Source organism: Drosophila willistoni, chromosome 3R (genome assembly GCF_018902025.1).
Source record: "Drosophila willistoni isolate 14030-0811.24 chromosome 3R, UCI_dwil_1.1, whole genome shotgun sequence".
Lineage (NCBI taxonomy): Eukaryota > Metazoa > Arthropoda > Insecta > Diptera > Drosophilidae > Drosophila > Drosophila willistoni.
In genome coordinates this window covers 11,926,304-11,950,379 of record NC_061086.1, presented here as the reverse complement: position 1 = coordinate 11,950,379, position 24,076 = coordinate 11,926,304, and the positions used below count along the sequence as shown (strand labels likewise).

At 35.9% G+C, this 24,076-nt stretch overlaps 1 protein-coding gene across 1 annotated transcript; it reads right to left on the bottom strand.

The window, feature by feature from the left end:
- Window positions 1–2,368: 2,368 nt before the first annotated feature.
- On the bottom strand, window positions 2,369–21,672 carry LOC124459791 (sulfhydryl oxidase 1). Its single transcript, XM_047009421.1, has 2 exons — window positions 20,352–21,672; window positions 2,369–2,532 (listed from the first exon to the last, which is right to left on the bottom strand). Exons 1-2 carry the CDS (start codon window positions 21,670–21,672, stop codon window positions 2,369–2,371), a joined length of 1,485 nt encoding a protein of 494 aa, XP_046865377.1.
- Between the last annotated feature and the right edge of the window lie 2,404 nt (window positions 21,673–24,076).

Genomic DNA, 24,076 nt, shown 5'->3' with positions numbered 1-24,076 from the left:
ACACACAAACACACACACACACAGCATCGATAACAACAACACCAGAAATTGCAAAGAAAAATAATTACATAAATAGCAACATTCGCAACAACAAATTGCACCCAAATGTATAAAACAATTTAATTGAATTTATCAGCATACAAATTAATCTCTGGCATATAAAAATAAATGCAAATTGAGTATTTAGAATAAAGAATGCAACAGCAACATCAACATCACAATTGATGACGTTTGGCTTATGAGAGGGTCGCTTATAAAGTTCATCAAGTGAAGTTGTTTCCCAAAAAGGTGATGAGGTGAGAAATGAGAGCTCTCCCTCTTTATTATCTGTTTAACCTAACAATTCCAAAAATCTGCTTACTAGATGATTCTAATCTATTTCTCTATTATCTTCAACATTTAGAGATAAATTTCAAACAAGTTAAGATTTTATTGATGATACTTAAATTGACGACCCTCGCTCAAATATATGTAGATAGATGCAAAATAAATAAATATTTTTGGGGGCGGTATAAGGGAGTGGGGGGCCGGAAGGGGAGGGACTGTGTTGGGACTGCATGCAAAAGATTTGCAGCTGCAAATGCAATACAACAATAAAAGGCAATTGGCAAGCCGCAACAAATATTTAACAACGGATAGAAAACAAGATTTCAAGGTAAAGAACGCAATCGAACTTGACGTACTTGAACAAAATTTACAACAACAACAAAAATGCCAGATACTTATAAATACAAAAAAAAAAAGACTGACACACACACACACAAACACAAACCACAAAAAACTAAAAATTTAGAGAAACAAAAAAATCGACAAACTTTTTGGCCTAAAACGTTTTAAGTAAGTAAAGTGCCGCATTGAATTTTGCACTTTGAAGTTGTCGAATCGAATGTTCAATGAAGCTGAAGTTGATATAGGATGGCTGGCGGGTCAGAGATGTAAGGAGATGGAGTCATATCTAGAATATAGAGTGCCCGATCGAATTGTGAATTGGCCATCAATGTTGGCATTATGTATGTATGTACATGAGCAAATCACAATTGTTGAGATCTTTATTTAGAAGGGATTCACTGAAGCGTGCGAATCAGATATGACTTTCCAGATACTCCAATGCGATTAATTGACAGTGAGATTGTAATTGACATTTATTATCATATTGAAAATATTTTATCACAGCAATTGTAAGATATATTTTATATTAATTGGACTTACATTTGGCTCATTAGATGCTTAATGCAATCTAATTATTTTCTCCATTCTTTCTTACATATTGAGTTTCAAGATATGATAAGCTAATAGATTTTTAGCCAAGATTATACAAATTTACATCTGTTTATATTCTAAAACAAGAATTTATTGATACTACGGTTCTTTGGTTTAGAATAGACTTAGTAGTTAAGGTTTAGAATACTATTTCGAAAAGATCTTTTAGGAAGAAACAAACTAACTAAAAAGTGTGCGCATAAGCTAAAATTCAAATCAAATTAAAGGTGCCTTTTAAATATGTTAAAATCAGGGCAATATCTTATAGTCCTCTTTAGCGCTCTATTTACACCTTTCCTTCTATCTTTCCTTTCTATGTCAGCAAACTTTTCATCTTTATTTTTCTTATTCTATTTCATTAGCTTCCCGTTAGTAAAATTGTAACTCAATTTTTCTCGATTGTTTATTCTTCAATGAGGACAAAAGTTTCAATCTGCATTTAGTATCACATTCTTATTCTATTCAATCTGTCAACAGATTTATTCAAAGTCAATCAAAACTGTGATCTGACCAATAATAATAACAATAAGTGTCACAAATTGCTAACCAAACAGAACAGGCCAATAGAGCAGGCTAACACACACAGGGACACATTGTATCTGTATGTAAATTGTAAATTAAAATGGCAACCGTTATGAAAAAAACTAAATGATAGAGAAAAACAAGTATTAATTGAAAATCAGAACAGAGATTAAATCAACTAACGGCAAAATCTATTAAAGATATATAAAAGAAACTAACAGCATAAACATATATGAACATGGTGGACTAGACAAAAGTAAATCCCAAAACGTAACTAACCCAAGTCAATTTCAATGAACAGAAAGAAGAGAATTGAGGCACATGGGATCAGAAGGGCCACGAGATGAGAGATGAGGGCAACAAACAACTCAATGGATGGAAGGCAACCAATGTGCCTTGGGGAGCCAAACGGAAGGAACACTATTATCATTCTAAAAAAGATATGAGCGCTGAAAACTTTAGCCACAACGATATGTTGTTTAGGTCTGTGGCATTGAGAGACTTTGAAGAGGAGGGGAAAGATTGCCAGATTGCACCCAAGCCAGTACTTTCTGGAGCTGCCTTGGTGCTGGTGCTAGGACTGCGTCTAGGTCTGGGCATGGTCATGGGCATGATGATATTTTGCACACCTGTTGCAAGCATTTCGCATGCAACTGGTTACATTGAGATTGCCACTGCTACTGCTGGTGCTGCGTCTGCCGCTGATGATGTTGATGATGATGATGATGATGGGCAGCAATGGCAATTTGGCTGATGAAAATTTCATGGGGTTAAAGTTACAGCGACTTGCTCTATGAAAACTCTCAATCATGGCTTTAGCAACCACCCAAAATATGCACTCACTTTACCACTACAGGTTCAGGGAACTTAAAAAATGTGCCACACTCACACACATGCAAATCAGAGAGAGAAAGAGAGAGAGAGATTGAGAGAATGTTGCCCCTTCGGCTTTAAGATGCACTCAACGTTTTTTTTAACTCACTCAAAATGAAAGAACTCACCACAGCAAGTTGACGGCGCATTCAGTTTTGAGTTTATCTCACTCCCAAACACTTAGCCGCTCTTTGAGCACAAAATATCCAAAAGCAAGAGAAGTTAGCAGCTTTGGGAAAAAGCCCGATAAATAAATATTAATGTACATTTTGACATAAGCGATTCAAAGTAATCTACAATTTGACTTCATTTAGGCTTGGGCCAATTAATAAAGTCTAAAGTATAATCCCAATTAAAATATTTGTGTCGATAGATTTAGTTTTTTTTTATTTTTCAAAAACTCTAAGTTTAGAATTCTAAATTAAAGACAAGCGAAACTCCACTTATCAAAAAATTATGATTGGGTTATTATTCTTGGTTAACGAAAACAATAATTAATTATTTTATTAGCAACAAATTATTGTAGGATAGAAGGATGGAATAGACAAGAAATTTAATTTACAGAATCTATCTATATTTTTTAGAAAAAGAACTTTCAGTTTTTGTAGTGAAAATTCATACTTTATATCTATGTAGATGAACTACTGAAACCAATAAGGATTTCAATGGAAGATTTCTATATACATTGATTAGAATTAATTCAAACTTTTCTAGTTAAGTACAAACTAAAACTTTTAGAAATTTTGATATATTATTTATTATAAATCTACATAAAACTACAAGCAAAGGTTTAATAGTTCAATATAAGAATACTTTGCAGTTCATATTTTATTTTGATATGCAATATAATAATTGCATATTAATAATAAATTATTAGACAATTAATGCAATTCGTCTACATTCAGATAATAAATAAATAAATAGACTCACCGATCAAGATCTGAATTTCTTTCCACTAAATACTAAACAAAATTTGTAAATCCAAACTAATAATTGCCTTATTTCTAAAATCTAAAATAAAACCAGCAAATATCCAAAATACAAAACGAAAATTCAAAAAAAAAAATACTTTATGCAAACTTAAAGATATTTGAAAGAACATATTCAAGTCAAAGTCATCCTTTAAATATCGTTCATCTTTCTTTGACTTTCTTTGGCAAAAATGTTCAAAAACGTTTCTAAACCAGAGCAAACTTCAACTCTTGGAGAATATATTCGGGTTCAACTCATAATAATCTTTAAGAAAAGTGTACTCTGATCTCTAGATGTTAGACCTCTAGTTTTGAGGTCCTTTCAGCCTTAGAAGTATACAATAGGGATAGTTAAAACAAAAGTTCAGTGAAAGTTCAAATTTCCCGATTACTTTCCTTATCATTTAACTACTTGAATAGCAAAATAGAACAATGCAAATTCTCAAATTTGCATTGTGATCAAAATTTGTAGTCGATTATATTTTCACAAGACTGTCGAAATTGAAACGAGTCTACGAGCAAAACAACAACATCAGAATCAGAATCAAAAAAAAAAAAAGAAAAAAGATAACACCTTTGGTCTCTAAAGCATTTGATTGCCATATTTATGCAAGATAAAAAGGCAACGGCGACAAGATTAACCACAATATTCTAACAGTAGAAACAAGTTCTCACCGGTAAAGGGGGAAGCACAAATTCAACCCTTTGCTACCAGAAATAAATTATACATACATACATATAAATATAGGTATATATGTGTGTATAAAAATGCACAAACAATGCCAAAAAGACGACGAAGAAGCAATAAAAAACAAAAAAGAGAAACCGAAAAAAGGGTAAATGCAAAAAGATTGGAATGCATTGCGAAATACGAGAGGAGGCTGCATCTTCAAGATGCAATTTGCATTGCACGGGGGTTGGGATGGGGCTTCAGGCTTGCCTTGATAAGCACTTTTTGTTTTTTTTATTTGTCTCTTTTTCGTGTGTGTGTGTGTGTGTGTGTGTGTTTTTGGTGCCTTGATATTTGATATATTCGACAGCAAAAGCTACAAAAACAACAACAAGAACAAGCGCTGCTGTTGCATCCTGCTGATAACTTTTTCCACACCAACTCACACACTTTCCATCTCTTTCTATCGCTCTGTTCGTTCTCTGTCTCCCAGAGTCGCTTCCGTTCTCAGATCAGCAAAATTTACGGTTTTGGTCTAATTCGTTGCTGCCGCCGTTTGCTGCCTGTGCTGCCTGTTAGCCAAGGAAGTAAACAGATTTGAAATGCAGTCGCTAACAGGAACCAAACAGGAAGCTGTTGTTAAATTGTATCTAGCTCATTAAATCAGTTGGATGGATGCGAATAGGAGTCGAGTGTATGTATAGATAGATGATGGTTAGTTTGCTTAGGTAGTTGACTTCACATCGCGGATGTATTCAGTCAGAGAATGTGATTATTTTAGAAATTAAATGTCAACGAGCTGTGCTTTATTATATATACATACATACATAAATACTGTAAGCACATCCAACCATCTACCCATCCATTGCAACGACAGTTGTCAGCAGATTTACAAAAAAAAAACAATATATACGTATATATTCTACTTTATGGGCAAAATTACTTTTTGTAATATTTATAATATCGCTGGTAATGCGTGAAAAGGAAAAAGGCCTACGGCCAATTCAGTCAGTGTGAGGAGACCTATTTTAACCCTAGCAACAAAGAACAAAATATAAAACCGCGTCAACAAATCACAAAAGCTCCACAAAACACAAATAATATATGTTTGTGTGTGTGTGTGTGAGAGTGGGGGTGTCTTATGTGGGGTGTGTGAGTGTTTGGTTTTTTTTGTATCTGTTGGTGTCATGTTGTTAAACAAAGTGCGTAGCCTATGCCTGGCAGCGGAAATTTTTATTAAAAAAATAATCACAAGCTCATACAGGGACACAGAGAGAGAGATAGATATCAGCGAATTTGTGAGGAGTTCAAAAGATACAGGCTAAAAGATGCCCTGACTAAAATCAAAAGAGCCATATTAGGTAAAATACAGCCACAAATTAAGCTAACTTAAGGGAGTAATCTCAAAAAAGGCATTCGTAGCATACTTTTGGGAGCTAAGAAATTTAATTTTTAACACATTTCAACTCCGTTTTGGTAACTTACTGTTAAAAATTTAAGCCAGGAGTATAAATGACAAGTAACTATACGATACAGACTGTAAATTATATTGAAATAAACTTAGACTAAACATTAACGATGTGGAAACTATCTTAGGTTTGACATGCAGTTGATCAAGAAGAAAGCATGGCAGAACTTCTAAATAAAGCCACAAGGGCTCCGATCAAGTCAGGACCGAAACTAGCTTATAATTTTGTGTGTTGGAAAATCAAGCATTTGAAGAGGAAAATCGGGTATTTTAGGGAAAACTTGTTGTTTGTATAATGAAACAATTGAGTGATTTCAGAGGTATAGTCACAGCTAAGTAGAGAAATTTCAGTATTTTCCCTCCACGAAGATTAAGTACACCAACCTTTTAAGTCTTCTTTTATACAAGCATAATCAGGCTAAGAAGCTAACCAAATAATGTAATTAAATGAAGAGCTCAAAATTTGTTCCCCTTGCTGATTTAATAATACTTAATAATTTGAATTTTATGGTAAATACTTTGCTTGAAAAACACTAAGATAAATAAAGTGAAAAGATAATTACAACCCAATAGAAGAATGGTAGAAAAAAAGTAAAAGAAAGTAATTATTGTTTTTTTTTGTATGGTCAAAGTAAGAAAAACCGTATAAATTTTTTAAAACATCAATATCCTTCTAGAGGTAAAACATATTTTTGTAGATATTCATGTAAATAGTTAGGCATATCTTGAAAATCGCCGATCGAATTTTCATAATTTGTTTTTTTTGGGTTATCCCATAATACAACATACTTGCATATATATAAATATTTTTATAAATATTTCCTTTTCTATGCTTTCAGTTTCTAGTTCAAATGCATCTTTAAATACAATCTTGATATGCTCAACTTACATATAATTTAATGACCTTAGAGTATATTTTTTATTAAAAAATATGTTTTTGTTATTAACCTTTTTGCGATTGTACTTTTTGTTTCCGTTTTATTTTTTTGCCAACGCATTTGAAATTATTCAGCTTTATAAATATTTCATATTCATTTAAATGAATTTCTGTAATTGTCATTCGTGGAACTCGTTAGCAAATACTTATAACAAAACAAAAAATCATGTTGCCTACTTTGAGGCGTTGGAGGGGCGGGTGTGTGTGCAAGTGTGTGGGTGTTGTCAACTAAATTACTCGACGATTCTTTGTTCAAAAACTCTAAGCTATAGATTATAATTTTTGTATTGTGTTTGTTTTTAGGCTTGAAGAGGCAAAAGTTGGCATAGACTCATTATGACCTTATTAGCCACGCCCCCATCTTTTAGGTTTTCACTTCACGAGGAAATGGGAAAAAATATATTCTACCCTACGGAAATGCTGCCATTAAACTAACACCAAAGGAAAGCACACACAAACACATGCAATTCCTATCCCAACATGGAATAATTGTCCCCCGACCCCTTTGCCCAAAAAAAGGGTGAATATTCCTTTTAATAGGGTGGTTGTTTAATAAAAATAATAATAATAGTAATACCAAGATGTTGTGTTAGAAAAAAAGGGTTCAAACAGATCAATATAGACCAATAAACGACTTTTGTTTGTTAAAAAGTGCGTAAGAGAGAAAGAGAGAGAACGAGAGAGTGAGTGAGAGGGAGTGTGTATATATTTACAAGTGTGTTGGCTGGTCATTGGCCTCAAAACCAGACGCTAACCATTCCATTTGCCATATTCCATTTCAGGCCAAACAATTTTTTCGAATGCAATTTTCAAAACGAAATTAAAATTTTACGCATTTGCTGCTTACACACACACACACACACATACACACTTATAGAGTGCTCCTTTGGTCATAACTCAACTGGCATAACCCGAAGCACACATTACGTAATTAAGGCCTACCCAAAAGCACTTCAGACTTTGCCCAGCTCCAACTCTAGCCCCCCCCTCCAACCAACACCGACACCCCCCCTTTATTCGCCACATTCGTCTACGTATTGTATATACGTTCCTTCTATTAATACTGGTAGGTTTATACGCTTATTGGCTTGGCCTGCCAATCAAATTGTTGCTGCATTTTTGATTCCATTTTACTTACTTGACTCGACTGTGCCAAATAACTTTCGTTCAATTTGTTTGTATTTTTTTTTTATTTTTTGTTTTTTGTTTTACGCATTTTTCGTACATGTGTGGGTGCAGTTTGGTTTTTCAACTCCTACGATTGAGGGATTATGCTCAATTAGAGCTGTTCATATCGAAACTGGCCAGCAGACAAGGAGGCAATTAAGGCCATTTTCCAAGCCATTGCCGAACTCATGTATGTACATGTGCATACATATATCAAATTGTAATCGAATTGTGTACAGCATCTGAGAGTAATTACCCAGAAACTCTTTCAGGACAGGTGAACATTGTCCTGAACTACCTTCGGGTTTGTACTTTGCTCTTGTTCAGTTTGAAACTTGACCTAGAGCAAAGCCGCTTAGGTTGACGCGTCAAGTTTTGTGAGTTTCGCAAACAGGGCTAATACCAAAACTAACATTGAGTATCAAGCCAAAGCATTGACTACTTTTGTTTTGTACTCGTTTTCGTTGTACTCCGAACTTGGGCGGCTTCTTTGGATTTTGTAGTTGGATTTTGCATACATATAACACTTAGATTTTTGTCTAACTATGGCACTAAAAGCTAAGCACGCTAAGCTGTATTAAGCTTATGCTAGCTTATGTAAATATATTTCTGATTTACAAAGTCTACAGAAAATTTGAATATTTTTAAAATTTTCTCTAGGACAAAATCTATTAAATTTCCCAAATTTCTTTCGAATCTCGAATCGAATCGAGATGACTCTTAAGGAGTTAGATTGAGGTCATGAAAGAAAATAGTTTCATTTCATATATTGTATTTACTTTCTTTCCTTTAATAGCAAACGCAAGCCCATATTTGAAATTTTCGACTACTCTTCTATGTGCCATAAAATTATCTACTCAGACTTTAAGAACAAATGAAATTAAAATGTAATTACCCTATGGTATGCATTAAGTATATTAAAAACATGGTCAAATAACACAAAAGTTAATGTTAGCTTCTTTGCCTTTCTTTTTTTCTTGCAAACGTTTTTCCCCAGTGTGTCTGATGATGCATTTATCAAAAGTCGAAAACCTACGCAGTCATCGCTTGGCCTTTGATCAAGCGCGTTTTGGCTGTTCAACGGTCAGAGCCTTGGAGAAAGAGAGTCATCAAAGGCAACAGCAACACAAACTAATGTGCCATAACAAAACCAAATAGAAGCAAGTCGAAGGAGCAGCAGGTAAACCAGAGGACAGCCAAAGGGAGGCCTCAAAACTGAGAAAAAAACGGCTTATGGGGCCAACAGCGCTGTCGTCGTTGCAGTCTGCAGCGGCAGCAGCGACGTCAACGGCAACGCTTTATAATGACGCGCCTGTCTTTTGCCGGTTTTTGTTTTTTTTTTTTCTTTGCCCATACGCTTTGGGTAATATAATCGGTCACTGACTTGGCATTTGGCGTTGTAATTTGAGAACTCTTCGCGCCTCGATTGTTGCGGGTGGTCAGGGCTAAGGGAGAGCAAGCGATAGAGAGAGACAGAAGCTAAGAGCAACAACAAAAAGTCTAAAAAACCAGAGCAGTTGGCCAGGTACAGTCGTCCCCTAAAGTCGTCCTACCACAATCAAATTGCGATTGCACCCAAAATGCAAGAATACATCCATTGCCACGCACAACAATTTATCACTCTGCAGCAGCCCGAAACCGACAAAAAAAGAATTATAACACAATTCAACTTAGGCATATGAACATATTTGATACCCATTGAAAAAATTATAGGAGAATTTTTTATTCAACTTGTGAAAAATTCAGAAAAATATCTTGAAGTAAAGCAATCGACTTCTTTGGCAGATCTGTTGTTTGTTATGATCAGTAATTACCACTTATGATCATTTTTTTGATTCAAAATGTAAAAATAAAAATAATAATTTATCAAATTAATGAGTTTAATTACGATAATTTATGACTTTTTAAAATCGATCCTAGTTCATATTTGATTTTTAGGTCGATTTCCTACAACAATTTGCTTTAAAACATTCAATATATACAAAAATTGGCTTTAAAACATTAAATACATAAAAGAAAGGAATATAGCAAAGTAATGTTCTAGTATTTCCTTCAATAATAAAAATATTAAGGAAAAATTAAAACAAAACCGAATCCAATTTCTTCGACTTTCCATTCAAACGTTAAAGGTTTTCCGTACTGAGTTACATACTAAAATCTGAAAACTTTGTTTATTATTTATTTAAGAACCTAATAATATAGCTTTTAGTCTTTAGGACTTTGATATAAATTAATATTAATTTTCAAACTCTTAGTTCTCTACGATGTAGCTTAACACTTAGATCTTTTAAGTATATATTGCCGTCATAGTTCACTTCAGAGTATGGCCAATGATCATTATAAATAATAAGTCCTTTTTTATGTCAAATACTAATTTGACCAAAAATAAGATACCAGCATACCTTATTTAATTGCTAGGTATTTGTATTTAAGAACTTCTAGAACATCATTGCCCCTCGAAAGAGGGCACATTTCGGTTTCATTTTAAGAATTCGGAACGCTGGCCAACCGCGGCTGGTCGAGCGGCTGCAAAAAGAATAAAAAAAATAAAAAAAAACAGACTTCACTTTCGTGCTAAATTATATCATCGTCGGTCGACGTCGTAGTCGTCGTCGTCGTCTCCAAATTGCAAACCCAGTTTTGGGGGGAAGAGAAGAGAATTTAAGATGTCTTATAGAAGGGGAGCCAAAGTTGTTCGACTCGGGCTCAACTTTGGAGTGCAACAAATTTGCCACAGGCTTCTTCTTCTCTGAAGCACTCGTAGTTTTTTTTTTTGGTTGTTTTTTTTTCGGTGCACATTTTGTCGTTGCGTTCGTCTTGGTTTCTGCCTCTGATTTCCCGCAGCCGCCACCCGCTGCCATCATTCCTTCATCGCTTTCGGTCTTAAGTCGCCTGGCATATTCGTCAATTTTTGTGCGCATGCAATTTACGCAGCGTCGAAGGAGCCTCAGAATACGAAAAACCTTGAGTACGGTCAGTGACCAGAAAAATGCATAAACATTTTTGTGCTCTCCCTCTTTTTTGCAGTTTTTTTGCCTGACTTGCCATCGTCGCCCGTCATCGTCGTTCGTCGTCGACGCAGCCAGTCAATTGCAAATTTTCGGAAATTTCTTGCAAAGAGAGAGAGGACGAGAGGGCAGAACAACAGAGAGTGCAGTAGAGAGAGAAAGAGAGACAAAGGCACGTACGATCGGACTTTGCGATTTTCGATCCCAATCCCGATCGTTCAGTGCCTTCTTGGGCAATGCTCCTCGGCATGGGGAGCGGCAAGGGATCCCACTTAATGGCTGGCGTATTTTTGGCAGACGCTACGCACATTTTGTGCATGTGCTGAGTTTATTTTTGTTGAATTTTTTGTTTATCATACTCTATAGCAATGGTGGGAAAGAGTATATTGAGATTGTTATAACGTTTGGAATCAAAGTTCTACATAAATTCCACTAGAAAGATTAGATAAACGAGATACATAAGATTGTATAAATATTTACAATTATAATTAAAAATCTTATAAACACGTAAGATTTATTGACATCAAGACGGCTAAAACCCAGTTTTATTCACAATTACTTTATTTATTTAAACTTACTTTTAAACGCACTTTAGTTTCTAATTTTAAAATATTACCAAAACAATAACAAAATGTAGGATGTATACATCTCAATTTGTTGCAAACCGTGGCCAAAATATAAGTTTATTTTCCAATAAGGAATTAGAAATTTGTCAAAAATAGGCAGAATTACAAGTTTTCAAAGATTTTAAGGTTTTAAGTTGAGTTAGTTTTAAAATTTCATCTCTTGCAGATTCTTTGTAAATTCTTTAGCTAAAACTTTTGTTGTTATACTTCAAAAGTAAAGTTAAACTTTACAGGGGGTGCTGGGCTACTAAATCCTACTAGATGAAACTGGAGAAAGGCCAAAGAAAAAGTTCAGAAAGGGGTTAAGGGGCCGCCTTCTCAAAATATCAAGAAAAAATGCATCGCAAAATATAGGAAAGATAGGAAAAACTGCGGAAATTTTTGGCGTATAGTTAGTAAATGATCCCTAAGTTAATACTTCCATTTAAGCAAGTTAATACTTCCATTTAAGCAACAATAGAGCCTCATCCTTTGAACTTACCTACAAATTATTCAGATTCATTTTAATATCAAATTATTTCGCAACCAGCAAAGCCCGATTATCAAGCTTCCTATCCCAACATATCAATATAGACAACAGAGTATTCAAAAGTCGACTTGAAACGATTTCTGAGTGTTGTAATGTGGAGCCACATGCAGCATCATACCCATTTGCTCTTCCACTTTGATGTAGTGTAGAGGCTGGAGGCAGAAAATGCAATAAGTCTACCGATCCACTGCCATAATTTTTGTTTATTTTTTGTTTAGTATTCCTTTTTTTTTTTGCGTTTTTGGTTTTTGGGCTCCCCTTTGCTCTGCAGAGCTGCATTCGCCGCTGCTGCTGCTGTTGCTGCTCTGTTTTCAATTATCAAGGACAAATGTGCGTTGAACTTGATCTCGCTTTTCACCGACTGCATCTGCATCTGCCTGGGTCCCACTGGCGGCTCTCCTGCTCCTCCCCTGGCTCCATGTATCCGCTTTTGTGTTTCACTGTTCTTGTTTCTGTTTACATGGACGAATTTTAAATTTAGAATTCATTTGCCCCCTTTACTGCAGTTTGCTGCTTTTCTATGCTTCTTCCTCCCCCTTCAAACCTAAACATAAAAATTGTTAGTTTAATGCTGATTGAGATTAAGATAAAAAAGGCAAGTGCCGATTAAAAAGCCAAATTTATCGGACATGCAATGTGAATATATTCCCAAACGATCATAAGAAAGCCAACAAATGTGACTGGGAATTTGATTGTGCTTTGATTTGAACACCTTGTCAAAAAAAAAAAACAATTTTTAGTTTGAAGAGTCGTTTGTTAGGTACCCTGTAAAGAAAATGAATAACATAGATGTAAGTAAAAGGAATCAAGTTAAGGATAACATCGTTCATACTTAAAATTTATAGTTTTTTGTGATCTAGAAAAAGTTGGATCTTTTAGTTAATAAATTATTAATTTCTCAAATACTAATTGGGTTACAAATGTTTTGAGATTTATTTATTTACTCTCATTAATAACTTCCGCATACCTTCATTTTACAGGGTATTCAATCTAAAAACTGCCTACACAGTCATTTGGGAAAGTCATCAGCATGGCTTGGGATTGGGAGTCTTCGCTCAGGTGTACTTCAGATTGGGGCTGCCTCGATGTCTGTTCGTTAGCAGACAGACAGAATGAAGCCGGCAAGGTGGATTAAGTTGTTATGCCAGGCATTAGCAAAGGTGTTGCTACAGCAGCAGCAGCAGCTGTTGCTGTTGCTGATGTTACTGCCACACCGGCCACCATTTCCAACTCTTGGATTCGTTGAGTATTTTTTGGCTGCAGCTGAAACATTTTCAGCCAAGTCAAATGGGCCTCTGGCATGCCAATGGCCGGTTAAAAGAATGTATGAGTGTTTGAAAATGGAAGCAAATTGTTTTGATTGCATCGAGAGGTGAGAATGCAGCTAAATGACTTATGCATTTTCTTGTTAAACCAAAGAACTAAAGCAAATCCAAAAAATGGATTTCTTCTAACTTTTAAGCCAAGAAATTGCAGATAAACTCAGCTAAGTATTATAGAATTAAGTAATCTTAAACTCTCCAAGAGTTATTCATTAATATTTATAGATGCATTTAACTGAGTAATGTTGAAATAAATATATCAAGTAAAACCACAAGAATCATATTCCGTTTAGTAAGTTTTATTGACGAATTAACAGCCAGCTCATGTGGAGATTGTTGAAATGATTAGTTCTTAGAAAAGTTTTCCATTCGTCAATGTGTATCCAATAATTTAATAGCTAGAATATTAAAGATCATTGGTTATTGTCATTAAGGCTCACAAACAGTCTTATACTTTGGCTTCTTGTCAGACATTAATGGGCACACTATATGTATAATGATGCTAAAAACATTCATCAACCCTATAAGCAAACTCATCACAACGATTTTTAGCATTTTTCAGTTAATTTACCCAACAGGAGGAAAAAGCATTTGAAATTCCTTTTGCAACTTTTGCCCGCATCGGTGACCGTTGAAAGAGTCTTTAACTAAAAATCTTGCATTCGATCATTTATGGCATTTTATTTGGCGCGTCAGCAAATGTTGCTAAGCAATTTATTTATGACATTTTTTGCTGCCATTTCGATGATGATGGTGATGCCAATGCAATTGCTACTACCACTACTACTACAACTACTATTACTACTGTTGCCTATAGTTTGTTGCATTTGCCACTGTTGTTTAAATGCAACGCGGAATCGTGCGGCAATGTGTGGCACAAAAAAACTGGCCGGATGACGCGTCCAAAACTGAGCAAAAGACCTAGCACACACAGCGACAACTTAAAACTTGTAAAACCTAACAGCAATACCAACAACATTGTGCTAGAAATTGAACAAAAGACATGGCCTCAGCCTCATCCCATGCCACAGAGCAGAGTCTCTGTCAGAGTCAAAGACGGGAGACGGGAAACGGGAGAAGCAGTTGGAGTTGGAGTCAAGTTCCATATTCATTAGTTACAATAAAAAGAACAACAAGAATAGCAAAATAGCAAAAGCCATGATCATCAGCGACTAAATGTGGCTAATGACTGGCCAAGGTGTCTTGACTAAATGCTGCTTGAGCTGAACTTGGCCGTGCCGTCTAGTATACCTTGGCTATAAAAAGTTCTTCATTCGCTTTAACTACAAATTGCTAAGGCCATCACAATTTCCATATGAAACATCCAAATTGGACAATTTTCCAAAAGCAATTTTATATAACAATTATCTCTGTTCTGAGATGAGATGAAGTTTTTTTGAAAAACTAAATACTCTCGTTGAAAAATTGATAGTTGGGCCCCAAAACAGGAAAAACCTAAAGCAACGAAAAATCAAACTCGGGGGGAGACACGTTGCAGTGGCTAACAAGAGTGAAGGAAAAACCTGATTTTTTCATATTTTTTTTTGTTTTTGCTTTGGCCAAACATCAGCCAGGGGGCCGGATATGACCAAATTGCTAGGGTTCCCGGTGGCCGGTAATTGGCAACAACCAGCAACAACAACGACAATTTCTTTCTGTTTTTTCAAGTTTTTTTTTTTAGCAAGTTTTTAGCAAAAAGTGCAACAAATATAAATATGAAGCCCTGGATCTGGACCTTGTAGTCAAACTTGAGACAAATGGAGGGGGGCAGAGCGAAGGGGGGGTTTTAGTTATTCAGCTTCTTTTTCTTTTTAGGCAAAACCAAACGCCAGCCAAGACAGATGTGCGACATTGCAATTTGTTACAGTTGCAGTTGCATTAACGGCCATGCAAGTTACTTTGTGGCCTAGGCTTGGGTCTCGACTTGGGCCTGGGAAGAGCTGGCAGTGGCAGTGGCAGTGGAAGCAATAGCCAACCTAAATATTTTAGTGCCCCGGCCACATTGATGGTTTGCTTTTTTGTGCTCTTGTTGCTGCTGCTGCTTCTACTTCTGCTGTGGCAATTAACATTTTTTGCGTGCACAGATATTTTTCGACTTGAGAGAAAAAGCGGCAGATGCACATGAAATTCACAACAGAAGCTGCTACTGCTGCTGCTGCAGCATGAAACTCAAACAAATTAAACCTAAACCTTAAACCCAACAAAAAAAAAAATATATATGTAAGTTTAATATAACAAAAAAAAGTGCACAGCATTAGTTAAGAAAAGACTTGAAAATACCCTGCAAAGGCGTCTTAGAGTTTTCTGTATCCTTTGGTCTGAAAAATATTGGCAACAAATGATCTAAAATCTCTTTCTTTTTTCTATATAGAAATGTAGCATGCCCTCTCAATTTTGTTCTACATTAATCTTAATTTTATACATTAGAATTAGGTAAATAAATGTATAATTAAATTATTATTAATTGGATTTTAAAACGAACTATAGATTTATAGATCCTTGAGATGATTAAAATACAAATTTGTTATGCCATTATGAAGAAAGTCGTTTGAATGTTTGAAACAAAGTTGACTTAAGCACTAAGGGGAATCTTCTTTATGTAATTTTTTAAGAGTTTATCTAATGGATCATATAAGTATATCAAATGGAGAGTTCTAGGGTCAACCTAAAAGAAGAGTCTATTATCCAAAGAATCCACTTTGAAAATAATTAACAATTGGTAGGTATACCCTTATTAATTTCTAGATTGCAGGGTATGCCAGCCAACTGAAAAAACAACAACAATCGACTCTACTTGGCAGAAAACGTAACGAAATATGTTAAAATGCATCCAAGTGAGTAAATTGTGCGCAGCAACTAGAAGGAAAAACTGAATGTTCTGTTTATGTAGCACACACTCTCTTCACACACACACACACACACACTGAAACACACATCCATACTCACATATATATATATATATATGCATATACCAGACACTTCATAAACTAAGCAAATTATTATTTAAAAGCACACGGCCCAGGGTTGAGCCCCTGGTTTGGGTTTGAGTTTGAGTTTGGTTTTGGTTTTGGCTTTGGATTCTCTCTCTCTCTCTCTCTCTCTCTTTCTCTAGTATTCAAAAGCACTTGTACAAAAATTATACATAAATTGTTTTAATTACGCGCTGCCGCAAATTGTGGCATAGTGGGTGTGAGACAAGCTATACAACAGCAAGCAAGGGGCCGAGTAGAGTAGAAAGAGGTAGCGGGTGGAGTGGAGGGAAGGGAGCAGAATCAGCTGCATCGTCCGCATAGTTTGTTTTTTTTGCTATTGCAGCTAACTTTGAGAAAATTGTTGCCAAATTGCATTCGGTTTGGTCTGCCTACATTAGCTTTAGAGCTTAAAGTGGGCTAAATAGGGCTGGAAAATTAAACAAAACCAGAGACTAGCAATTGGCTTATAGGAAGAAGACCACAATAACTTGAAAATTTTATATTTCAATTAATATTACCAGTTTTTGGAGATTTTATCTCAAGAAACATTATCAGAGGGACGTTTCCTGGAAATTACGGATATATTCTTGTTGAATTTTAACTTTTACAAATGTTTATAATTCGAATAAAAACAGCTTTAAATTGAAGATGAGCGACTTATCTAAGTGTCCGTTGAATTTCTGTGGAAATTCATAATTTCAACCTACCTCGTTAATTGTAGCTATTACAGTGAAACATCGATATAACGAATCTGAGGGGGATCGCAAAATTATTCGTTATATCTATTGATTCGCTATAGGTACTGAAATGTAAAACCTTAGTCCTTTCAAGGGACTTAACAAAAAATTCGTTATATTGGGTTTTTCGTTATAACGAAGTTCGTTATATCGAGGTTTCACTGTATATTCTGATCTTTACATTATAAACTTACCTGAAGCAGCCTAAAAATGAGTTTTTCTGCAACCCTGGGAATTAGGAATATATTTTTTTATTTACCTTCTTTTTTTTTTGTTTGGTAGTATTTTTTAATTATAAGTATGTAGCTACATAAAAAAATGCTCAAGTTCGGCATAGAAAATGATGGTCGGAAGATGGGGGTCTTACAGCCACAGGCAGCAGCTAATTCTACCCCCTGCCCTCGCCACCCTCGGCTACTTTAGTCTTCTTACTCCCGCAAGTGCCACAAAAAATATATATATATGTACATGTAAAAAAAAATTTTGTTCACTTAACATTTTTTGCGTGTGTTCGCGTTTTGAATGAATGGAATCGAGGAAAGGAATGGAATGGTGGCCTAAAGAAGTGAAGAGGGCGAAAATGTAAGTAAGGGACGCCTGTCGACGCAGTCAAGATAGACAATGTTGCTTGCCGCTAAGCCACTGATAATTACCAGGTTGTTGTTGTTGTTGTTGCAGGTTTGTCTCCCTACCTCCACCCTTTCTCCGCTTTATATACCGCTCAGTTGTGTTTAGTACAAATTTATGTTGCCTTCGCATGCGCTTATAGCAGCAGCAGCTAAACATGTGTGTGTATGTGTGTGTGTATGTGTGTGTGTATGTGTGTGTATGGCTGTGTATAAAAGTCAAGTCAATCTTTATACTGTTTTTACATAATTATAACAAGGAGAAGTTACTAGCTGACTGAGTTGACTGATGCTTCAGCTGCTTCAGTTGGCTTTTATTGTTTTCGTTTTAATTTAAATGCCTAAACAATAATTTGTGCATAATTCTTCTGTGGAGGTTGGTGGCGGGGTTATTGTTTTTGGTTAATGCATGCAATGAAAATCAACTCAAGTGATGATGTAAGCCAGTCTAAGTAAGCGAGTCTTGGCCTCTTTTACCATTCTGGCAATTACCTTATGCAAATCTATTCCTACAGCAAACGCCCAATTAGCAAACTTCCGGGTTGCTCCAAAACCCTTGATAGAGAGACCATGTGGCTCTTTTGGTGGGTATGGCGAGATAGTGGTTAGGGTGGGAGGGGGGTCTATACTAAGATATCTACAAATTCATAAACCAAAAGCCACAATTTCCGTTTGCTATTAGTAACACGGACAATGCCAAAGTGTTGTAACTTGCAACATTTTGTCTATATTTTACGCATTTTACGCACAAAAACGATTTTGGGCCCCTATAACAAAGAAGATAAACTGCATTCCAACAAATGGGCGCTGGTTTCCGGTTTCCTGGACGATATATCTATATATATATAAAGGTGTGTGTGGTTTAAATTTACTGCCTCAGCTGAAATGTAAGAAACGAACCTTCAATTTCAAAAGACACGCACAAACAAAAAATAATGCGTAGTACAGTTGCCTCCAAAATGGCAGGCAATGGCAGGCATTTTGCCCTCAAGCTTATGCAATACTTTTTAGAACAAATTGATGTGTGTGAGTATAGAAAAATATCGATATAAACTCCCCATTCCAATTCACACGCCCTTCTAGTTTCTTTAACTTCTTTTAACTGAGTGGATTTTATTTATTTATATTATAAATTTCACATAAACGTAATTACATAAATGCATGTAAATGCGTTAACTTCAATAAAACCCCAAACCCCTTCTTGGTTTTCGACAGTAAGAACGGGACGTTATAGGACCCACCAAAGAAGAAGAAGAAAAAGTGGTAGAAAGGGTGCCAATTTACGCACAATAAAGAAAGTTTCGTGGGCGTGTATGCCTAGAGTGCATTGGGGTAGGTAATTTTTAGCTTCCGTTGCATTTTACCTTTATTGTTGCTTATTTGGGCATGGCTGTCCTCCCTCTCTTTCACTGCCCTAATCGTCTATATCCAATCACTACCACTACTCCCCACTACACCCATGGCCGAATTGCCAACCAACACACTTACTCACTCACTCTCTCTCTCTGCTGTCAGTCTGTCAGCCAGGTAAGTGCCCACCCACTCTTCTCACTCTTTATAAAGGGTTTAATTTTGCTACTTTCCCCAGACCAGCTGCTACCTTCCTCTTTTGGCCCCTTAGGTAGGCATGCGTGAAAAATTTTTCCACCACATCGATTACTTTACGCAAATTAGTGCGTAGATATTTTGCAAAAATGTTCTATAAATAATTTATGTACCTACATTTTGCGTTTTATGCGTAAGCCAAACTGCTTCCCCCCGCATAGAACTCAAACTCAAGTCGCAAACCCATTGAATAAACCCATAAGGTCCATAACTATTTGGAACGAATGACAAAATAAGCCATGTTAATTGACCATTTAATTTTACATCAGCTCAATGCTTCATTTAACAATTTTTATACAACTTACTAACAGGCTTGTAATCTGGTTAAAATCATTGGGAAAATCATTTTAAAAGAACAATTTGCCTTCTACACTATTTGCTTTTCCTGCAGATTGTGTGTAATTAACTTAAAATAAGGCATTACTTCTAAAATGAGAAGCTTTATTGTTAGTTTAGTCTCAGTGCAAGATAATTAAATTATTGACTTAAAAGATTTCCTGACCAAACTTGTCTACATATATGAAATAAATTTTGTTTTATTTAACTGAAATAATGTTTTTTTGTATGACTTAGCTTAACATTATAAAAGTTATACTTAACTTTATCGTTAACTATATCGTTTATTGATTCAAATCGATTCAAATATTGCCTTCCGTCAGCAAAGTTAATAAAATTGATTATTTATAAAATAATTTCATTTTATCTGCAAAAATGCATTTACTTGTAACCAAAATTGCTAAGATTATCTGAATCGTAGATGTGTTTTAAGAATCGTACAACATTTTTTGAGTTCCAGTCATTCGAATTGTTTGCCTCATAGCATTCAGGACAATCGATTTGTCGGGGAAATTGAATTTTCGGAAATTTAGGATCCTCTGTTGAGTCATTAGCCAAACGTTGATTAACTTCATTGTGAGCCGCCCATAACCATTCGATTTCCTCATCTCTCTGGTATGAACGATTTATTTGCCGACGCTGAGCCATTTCCAAGAAATGATTAACACAATCTTCACAGCCAAAAAAATGTTTTACAACACCATAAATGGTAATTAATGAACCAATTGGTTGGGTATTATGGGGTGGTTTAGCTGCCTGCACGGTTAGGTAATGGAAGAGTGTCCACAGGGAACAGGTAAAACCCCGCAGGAATGGACGCGACGAAACGCAGCCCACAAAACGTTTTCCCTTATAGAGTTTTGGTATTTGTTTATCCAATTCCTTAACCTGGTCCTGGAATTGGGCTCCAGTTAATTGCTGCTGTTGGGATAATTTTTGATGCAACAAAGTGAAAAATCGTTCACCAAGTGCACCTAACGGCTTGGAGAGGGCCAGCCAACCGATAAGCCTTCTCAGTGCTATCAGACTGTCACCTTCTATAACCGATACTTTGGGGATTTCAATGTGTATGAGCTTATGAATTGCCTGCTCCAAATCAGAACGATAGATCTGAAGTTTATTTTTAAGTACATATGAGAGAATCATTTGTTTCTCTTGGTCCATGGTAAAACTTATATTTGGTGCCTGGGTTGTGCTTAAGTAATGTACCCAAGCACCTTGCACCATGAAAAAGTCAGTAGTAACTTCAACATACTCATCCAAGGTGTCTTTTCTAGGCTTAAGGATCATTGAATTGCCACTACGAGTGAAAATGACCAATTTCACCTTCTTTGAATCAATTTCGCCATCTTCTTTTAGCCATAAACGGATGTCTTCTTCGGGGTAAATACTTCCAAGGCCGGAGTCCAAATTAAAATTTAAAAACAATTGTTGATCATCTGTGATCCTTACAACGGCATCTTCAAATCTAATCGTTCTCAGCAGTAAATCCCTGCCAATGGTTGATCCTTTCGGTTGATAGACAAGTACAATGTACTTAACATTACTTTGCAATAAGTCATTCTTCATCCATATGGTTTGTTGATTATCATTTGACGTGATCAACTCAAATGTCGGTTGTCCCTCCGCTTCGTATGTATTGTTGCCCACTTGATTGGCCAGAAAATCAATAATACCCTGGTAGTCCCGTAAGTTAGTGGTGTTGCCAATTTCATGCTCAGAACGCCTAAAATTCGAGTGAAAGAAACGCATCGTAGGTGTCGTTCTGATGCGATAGTCTCGACAGACTTTAACGTTTTGTTCCTGAGCGCAATCGAACACATAAACCTTGAGCAGGCGTCTCCAATGATGCAATTGAATGGCTATCCTCTTGAACGTGGGCACAAAGCGACGACAATGGCCACAAAATATATTGATAAACTGCACAAATTTACCCATGGATGGGGCACTAAGTGCTAATTCCAGTGTCCTGTTGTCGAGTGTTTCTACATTATCGTCTAGGCTATAAAGACTCGGTTCACTTTGACCCAAGCTCACTGCCATGTAGAGTGAGAGCACAAGTGCCAAATTGACCAACCTAAGTGGCCGAATCATTTCCAGACGATGTTTCCCGTTTCACTTTATTGTTACAACTGATCTACGTTCCCAAAAGCGCTTCGAATATTATAGTCACGTTTCGTTATGGCTCTGCTTCGGTTACTTAACTACCTACTACCTACCTATACGGAGAGCTGGTGACGTGTCTTTGTTTATGGTTTCAGAAAATGGGTACAAGCGAACAAAGGAGATGATAACAAGAAGATCATACAAAAGGAGGCACATCTAAAAAGGATTCATCAATCATGTTACTATGAAAATTATTATTACAAGTCATAGCCACTACTAACTTGTCTCACAACTTTAAAGTTCTCTAACTGTATGTTAATTTAAACCATCCTTAGAGAACAGTCCTTTAGAAAGATATCATTTAATCTAAACAGAAATCTTCACAGTCATTTAGTTTCCATGTTTAGTCTATTTAATAAACCATCATCCTCTTATACACACTTACACTCAAAGAGAGGGAGCTCGGCGTCAACAAGTTTTCACAGAGTAAGTTACCACAAATGCAACACGTTGCCATCAGCAACAAGTTTGCCAGTTAGTTAGTAAAAACAGTCTAAATATCAAAATATGCAAAACTTTTGTGGCCTTCTCATTTACATGGAAATCTACACAGCTTCACAGCAGTTGTCAGACAAAGATTAAGCCATGAAATCTGATATGTAAAAGCCAAAGACCGAAATAGCCACGAAAATTGTATGCCCTTAAATGCAGGCTACTTTGATGTGCTTAATAATTACTTCACGAGATGATTGTGTTTTGTGCTCAGTTAGAGAAAGCTCTAATGGCAAAATAAAATCCAACAACTTTGAGCTAGAGTATTAAGAATTAAACCTAAAATAAAAATAAAAGAACAACACTAAAACTTTCACCAAAAAGTTGGTAGTGTGAAAACAATCTGTCCGCCGCTAGGCAACTTCTCCGAGGAGAAGCCTCAAATGCAGCTTAAAACTTTTTGGCAACAGTTTATGCGATCCCAACGCCTGCAACTCCGGCTGCCAAAAATCCTTGCAACTCTACGCCTGCTAATTTAATTGCAACAACGAGAGACAGACAAGAGTTTCGCCCTCCCTAGAGACAAGTGGCAACTGGTAACTGGCAACTGGCAAGTGAGTACTGGAGGCTGTCGTCTGTTGTTATGTTGGCATATTTTATGGCAAATTAACTGTGAAAAGGCGTTGCAGTGGAAATTGTTAAGCGAATTAGGCAGCTCATGGCAAGAGAGAGAGAGAAAGAGACTGATCGGAAAATGAATATGTATATAGATTACGTAAGTGTGTGTGTGTGTGTGTCGGAGTTCAAAGGAGTTTATGCAAATTTTATGAAATGAATTTATTTATGAAATAGACGAAGCTATTAAATATTTTAAAATTTACAAATCATAGCAGGTTACAGCTAAAAAAATTTGTCTCTTGCATTTAAAGTGACATTTTTTCAGAAATGAATAACCAATAAAGACGAAATAAGTGTTTGCTTCACTTAGAAGAGGATTTATGAACCATTTCAGTGTGCTCATCTAGCCAAAGAACCTTTCTAAACTTATTGGAAAAACAGAATATAGACTTTGCATAAAAAATATCAAATCAATCTTAAGTCAAAATTTGTTATTTTTTCTTTATGTTGTCAAGACTTCTGTTGCTAAAAAGAAAACAATTCAAGAAAACCAATTCAAAATGAAAATATCGAATTCTGTTGAAAATCAATGTCGATTTTGCAGCTATTATCCATTATTGCTTATTTGCCAATTGTTGTAAAATAGAACTCTCTTCTCTTTCTCTCTCTCTATCTCTTATTGTGAAGACAAAGCTTACCATTTCTTTCTGTACGCCATGGCGTATACATAATGTGTGCTGAGCACAAAAAGCATTTCGCTTAATTAGCTGGTCTATTGAAAAAAGGTTTTGCCAACATATTTTAATGCCACAATAATTGTCGCACTAACTTTCAATCAGCAAGCAAAGACAATGACAGAGCAAACATGGGCCCAGTCTCCAATTGGAGCTTAGTCCTTAGTTCATACATACATACATACATACTTGCCACACAAATGTCGCCCGCCGCCACCTACCGCATATTGTTGCATGATAATCAAGAACAATGCGCTGACTGACAAGAACAATACAGAAAATCGGTTTGCAAATCAGCTAGTCCGACTAGGCTCAGTCGACATGTGGCAATCACTGAAAATTGCGTAAAATACAAATATTGTGCAAGGCTCTTCTCCTGGTTTCGTTTTGGTTTGGGTTGGTTTGGTTTGGTTTGGTTTTTTTTATGCCTTCTCTTTTCCTTTTGGATTTGTTGTGTTTGGTTTTGTTTTTTTGTGCATGGCAGGATATGCTGCGTG